We start from the raw sequence: 6,517 nt of genomic DNA on the forward strand, positions 1-6,517 counted from the left end.
GTGTCGACAACGCTCTTTGCTGCACGGCCGGCGGGATAACGCATCAGCGTTAGCATGCAATTTTCCTGCTCAGTGCTGAACGGTAAAGTTAAAGTCCTGCAACCGCTCGAGCCAACGCGCTAACTGCCCCTCAGGCTCTTTAAAACTGAGCAGCCACACCAGCGAAGCGTGATCGGTCCGCACCAAGAAGGATTGCCCGTATAAATACGGACTAAAATGCGTAAGGGCCGCGACGACCTCTAGCAGCTCGCGCCGCGTGACGCAGTAATTCTTCTCCGGCCCAGACAACGCGCGGCTGAAGTAAGCGACAGCACGCTCTTTGCCCTCGGAAACCTAAGACAGGACGGCCCCCAGCCCTACATCGCTCGCGTCCGTGTCGAGAATAAACGTACAAGCTATATCAGGATATTCGAGAACGGGCGACGTAACCAGAGCTTCCCGTAACCAAGTGAACGCACGCGCGTGCACCCTGTCCCAATGAAACGGCTGGTTCTTTCTCGTGAGCGCGTGCAGCGGGCTGGCAATCGTGGCAAAATCCCTCATGAACCGGCGATAGTACGACGCTAACCCGAGAAAGGTGCGTAGCTGCGACACATTTAACGGTTCAGGCCAATTCAGTACCGCAGCAATTTTGGCTGGATCGGTGGCAATCCCTTGAGCGCTAATCACGTGTCCCAGAAAGACAGTCTCTTGCCGCAACAACTGGCACTTTTTGGGTTTGAGCCGCAAATTCGCCCGCCGGATAGCTAGAAATACCTCCTAATAGGTTAGCTAGCGCGACCGCAAATTTCTTGCCGTGCACCAGTAAATCGTCTAAGTAGACGACACAACGGTTGCAAGGGATATCCGCCAATACTCTCTTCATCAATCGTTCAAACGTAGCTGGAGCGTTGCAGAGGCCGAACAGCCGGCGCTGAAATTGCCATAGCCCTTGCCCGATCGAGAACGCTTCCGGGGCGAGCTCTACTTGCCAGTACCCGCTACGCAAATCCAACGAGCTAAACCACGCCGAGCCCGCAACGTGTTCCAGCGCATCATCTATTCGCGGTAACGGAGAAGAATCTTTGCGCGTCGCCTCGTTTAACCGCCGGTAGTCCACACAAAACCGCCACGATTCGTCCTTTTTACGCACAAGTACAATGGGTGAAGACCACGGTCCGGATGCTGGCGTTATGACGCCCGAGTTGGCCATCTCCCGCAGCTTCTGCTCGGCTATAGCTCGTTTAGCTAACGGGAGGCGTCTCGGATGTAACCGAACAGGAGCGGCGTTACCCGTATCGATATTGTGCTGCACCAAATTGGTATGAGTGCACTCGCGCTCATCTACCGCGAAAATATCCGCGAACTCGTGCAAAAGGGACTTCACGGTGTCGGTCTGCGTCTGATTTAGCCCCACACTGCTACGCCGCATCAGCTCGGCCATTATTCTCGCTCGGTCGGCTACCGGATGTTTACATGGCGCGTCCACCGGAAGTTCCGCCTACCTGGTGCGTGCTACTAACCCGTCCGGCTGCGCTTTGGGCGCTAGCAACCTGGCTAAACCGAAATTACCACGCAGAGTCCCGTCCGCGAGATTCAGTACCGCACCCCACCTTTCCAAAATGTCTAACCCCAAGATACAATCATCCTCGATATCCGCCACAAAGAATGGGTGAGAAAGAATGATTGCACCTACTTGTAATCGCACTGTGCGACAGGCCCGTATCCTCAAATAACTCCGCGACACGGTGCGAATGTTCACGGCCGGGTCCGGCAGCACACAACCGCGCTCTCCTCGCTCAAACAATCCTCCGCGCAGCAGCGAAACTGTAAAGCCGGTGTCCACTAGCGCCCGTAGCGAAACGTTGTCCAGGCCACAGTTCACGTAGACGCCCGCGCGATTTCCTACACGTCCTGACCGGAAGTTGGGCCCGGCAGTTGGGGAAACAGAGACGGCTGTGGGAGGCGGCTTCCCCGCAGCTAGTTGTAACGGCTGCTGGGGTACGTTGTCCTCAGGCCTGCGAACATTGCAGCGGTAATCCGGCGATCCCTGGCGTCGTCGCGGAATCTCGGAAGCTATGTCGTGGCCTAGCCGCGACAGGTAGCCCTGTCCCCGGCTAGGTTCACCTATCGAGCGGCCCTGAGCCACGGGAGGTCGCTCGGCTCTTTCGCCGTGGCGTTCTGCCATGATGGTTTCGGTGCGCTCAGCCTCGCGCAGCGCCTCAGCCAGGGAAGCTGGTGCCGCTAACCGGATGTGCTCGCGAAGCCGCCACGGCCGGATTCCCCGCAGGAACGCACGGCGCGCTAGCTCCTCCTGCTGGGCGGGCCCGAACTCCGGGTAGCCGCTGCGCGCGAGAGACCTCAGGTCCATGGTGAACGCCCCTAGGGGCTCGGAGGCGCTCCGCACGCGGGTTGCCAGCTCCTCGCACGCGGCCTCCTTACAGTCACCTGCGCCGAAGCGGAGCGACTCCCGCAGCTTCGCCCAGTCCTTCCTCTCATCAGCCCGGAGGTCTTTCAACGACCGGAGCGCCTCGCCCTCTAGCGAGAGGGCCACCCGGACGGCTGTTTCCGCCGGGGACCAGCCCGCGAAGTCGGCGGCTAGCTTCACCTGGGCGATGAACGCGTGGGGCTCGACAGCACCATTGTAGGACGGCAGGTGCAGCTGCAGGTCGCCTCGCCGGCTGATGGCGCACGGAGCTGTAGCTTGCTCCGGGGTGCGCTCTAACTTGTTACTCTCCATCCCACTTCTGACACCAATTGTAGCGTTATTCACCGCTAAGAATGAACTTGGAGAGACGAGTCAGCTTCCTTGCTGCCCAATGCAAATGGCTGGGAGTAATTTAATCAGCAATGGCACGAAATAGCATACACGACACATTCAACATTAATAAAGACACACTTCTAACTCACACACACACCCTGGCCAAAGCCACTAACCCAAACACCTTTCCTCGACAGGGTGAACACCTAACAACCCCTCCCGCAAAGCATGATGGTTACTAGTGCAAAACCCCGCCCACGCCACACTATTTATGCTGAAAACATTATATTTTTTACAGTTAATATTAAATCCAACACAATTAAAGACTTGATTTCATTTATAATTAAATATATATATTTTGTCTTACATTTAAATAATTTATCTTTTGTTTCTTAGTCATTATTATAGTAGTAAAATTTACTTAAATATGTTAGGTGTCTCTTTCTTGCCATAATTTTTTAAAGTAAACCCTAGGTCAGATTTTTTTTTACAGTGTAGGCCTCTTATGTGCTATACTACAAGAAACGAGAGCAGCACTTTCCTGAATGGGATGGATACCATCTTGCTCTAACAGGTCAGCTTTGTCCTCAAGGCACTCCAATTATCTATAAAGCCCACACTGTTTTCTGAGCACCACCTGGTCATCCAGCGGTTTAGGACCATAACCTGCTGTAAGCTATGTCACCAGTTCGCATTGGGATGGAGCCATACTACTTCAAAGTACTTGCTGTAGTAGTGTGAATAAAATAAATACCTGTACAGATTAGTGGCCATTTTCTAGTGAAACAAATCAACCAACAGATGTTAAATTTAGTACTCACCATGACATATAAAATAGCGACAAAATTATACAGTTCTGAGCTGAACACGGACTTGAGCTCATATCTCTTTCCTGTGTTCAGTGCAGCTAAAAATTATGCAAAAAGACATAAAATTTGGTTTATTGTGTCGTATCACATCCATCAACTCAGCACCTGCAGTCGCTCCCAGCTGCAGCAGTGCAGTCTCTCTACAATCTGACTGAGGGATGTTTTTGTACGACTCTATAACACTGTGTAAACAGCCTGTTGCTACTGATATAATGGAAACTCTAAAAGTAGTAATCTGCTGCATCTTCAGTCTGGACTCCACTGATGGTCAGAGTGAAATCAGATCCAGATCCACTGCCACTGAAACGAGCTGGAAAACCTGACTGTAGCTGATTTACAAGTTTAATCAGGAGTTTAGGAGCTTCTCCAGGTTTCTGCTGATACCAGTTTAAGCGGTCACCAGATGAGTCTGTGTACACTGCCTGACTGGTTCTACAGTTGATGGTGACTGTTTCTCCTGGACGAGCAGATTTCACTGCAGGAGTCTGAGTTACTGTGACTTGACCTCTGCACTCTGTAAAAATATATATTATAATTCACCATGAAACTGAAACATTATAAAAATTATTAAAATGTGTATTTGTATGAAGAGATGATTGTAGAGATAAAATCTGAAGCAGTGTCTGACCTTGAGTCCAGAGGATCAGTGTCCAGATGAAGACGGGGATCAAAGTCATGGTAGCTGTGGGTGAAGTTGCTGTAGCAGCAGCTCTCAGTTATGAAGTGTTAAAGTCACAGCGCTATAAACACTCCCAGAGCACTGAAGCATGAGCTGCTAATGCAAAGTGGAACCTCTCTTTATGGAAACATCTTTACCACATTCCCCCAATCTTACTGTTATTGAGTTATTGTGTGAGTTTTGCTTCTGGGGTCAGATGGAGATTTTCTGTAAAATATGATGCATAAATAATGAATTAGAGAGAGAAGCATAAACTTTGCCATGCCAATATTTATAAGAAGTCATTTCTTCTTCTGTAGTGAAGTTTAGTAATTGATTTTAATTCATCCGGATTCAGACTGACTGCAGAGGAGATTTAGATGAGGTATAATGTGTTTCTGACTTTAGAGATGAATCTCATCACTAGTCCATCATTTGGTGTTATTTCTCCTTCAAGATTTAAGATTTAAGATTCTTTATTTGTCACATGCATAGTTATACAGGTACAACATGCAGTGAAAAGTATCCTCAACCGCTACCACATTGTGCAAATAACAAGAAAATCAAATTTAAACAGAATAATAATAATAATAATAATAATAATAATAATAATAATCATAATAATAATAATAATAAACTCTGATTTGCAAGAGTGTATATGCAACAACTCCTTCAGTCTTTTGCAGTGTGTACAGTACACTGTCCTTTAGTGTCAGAAGTTTTTACTGAAACATCACTGAGTTTAAACACCAAATGTTACACCATGTGTGTGTATGTGTGTGTGTGTGTGTGTGTGTGTGCGTGTGCGTGTGTGTGTGTATTCACTGTTTTGTAACAGAGGTTTTTGTACGACGGCTTCATGGGAATGTAACACTGTGGGTCACTTTTGGTGGCGGCTCCAAACTCATTATAAGAAGTAAGTGCCTTCCTTTTCTAGAAGCTCAGAGATTCATTAGTACTTTTTCACAATTTAATGGAATGTATAAATTTACTGTAAAATTATAATGTGACATTTATATAAAGGAAAGAAACATTTTATATAAATTAGAGAAATGTGATGTGAAGAGCAGAGCTGATTTCATGAAAACTCTGCTTTTGTCACATTTTGTAAAATTCAGTCTAAATCACTTAATCACTTTTTTAGACAAATTTAAAATAGTTTTTAGTAGATGAAATTTTGCGTTGTTTTGCTGTAATTTATTCATTGTACTAAAAATGTGTGTAAGAATAAATCATGAGCAATGTTGGTTTATTGATTATTTTTGATTGATGATAAGCCACAAAAAAGTTTATTAACATCATGTAAAAAAGATAAACATAGTTTACCGTTACTGGGAAGTGATGCTTATTCATACACAGTGTGTTTTGTTCAGAAGATGAAGATTGTTTAGCTGCAGTTTGGTTGGGTGACGTTATCAGAATTGTGCTTTGTTTTACAATGTGCAGATAAACTTCTACATCTGCTCCACATTAACGTTAATACACCTGTGTGTGTGTGTGTGTGTGTGTGTGTGTGTGCGTGTGTGTGTGTGTGTGCGTGTTTTCTCCAGCTGGTCCGGTGGTGAAGCCCTCCGTGTCTCTGCTCCCTCCCTCCTCTCTGCAGCTCTCTGAGGGATCGGCCTCACTGTTCTGCCTGCTCTCAGCCTATTCTCCACAGGGGGCGCTGCTGAGCTGGACCGTGGATGGTGCCGAGGTGAACGAGGGGATTGTGACCAGCACAGAAGAACAGAAGAACGGCTTCTACAGCCGCAGCAGCACCCTGACCCTCAGCAAAGAACGCTGGGAAGAGGCCGAGGTGTTCGGCTGTACCGTCTCCTACCATGACACGACTCAGATCACCTCGTTCCGAAAGAGTCGCTGTGACGCTCACTAGAAATCAAGTGTACACTTTAAAGCATGCTTAGTTGTCTAAAATGGTATCAGTGGTGTAGCTATGCTGAAATAAAGCTTTAATGTGGAAAGAACGTCTCCTTTTTCAGTTGTGAAGTGTCTTTGGCAGCGATTTGGAACAGCAGCTTTAACAGCAGGTCGAGTGCAGTGTGTGTGTTGTGCTTGAGTGAGTTTGTCTGAAGAACCATGAACATCTGCTGAAAGTGCTGATCTATTCTAAGAACCGTTCATGCAAATGTGTGTGTGTGTGTGTGTGTGTGTGTGTGTGTGTGTGTGTGTGTGTGTTTTTGATGGCTAATGTGCTACTAGGTAAGGAGGATCACACTCATTTTAAATTTTAAAATGAGTGTGATCCTTCAA

At 47.4% G+C, this 6,517-nt stretch overlaps 1 gene segment (V, D, J or C); it reads left to right on the top strand.

Annotated features, from left to right (window-relative positions):
* Nucleotides 1-1,733: 1,733 nt before the first annotated feature.
* LOC128515684 (immunoglobulin lambda constant 6-like) lies at nt 1,734-6,140 on the top strand. The segment is given in 3 exon segments: nt 1,734-1,833; nt 5,106-5,183; nt 5,818-6,140. Coding segments are annotated over 3 exon segments (501 nt in total).
* Nucleotides 6,141-6,517: the final 377 nt, after the last annotated feature.

The sequence above is a fragment of the Clarias gariepinus genome, chromosome 2 (genome assembly GCF_024256425.1).
Source record: "Clarias gariepinus isolate MV-2021 ecotype Netherlands chromosome 2, CGAR_prim_01v2, whole genome shotgun sequence".
NCBI lineage: Eukaryota > Metazoa > Chordata > Actinopteri > Siluriformes > Clariidae > Clarias > Clarias gariepinus.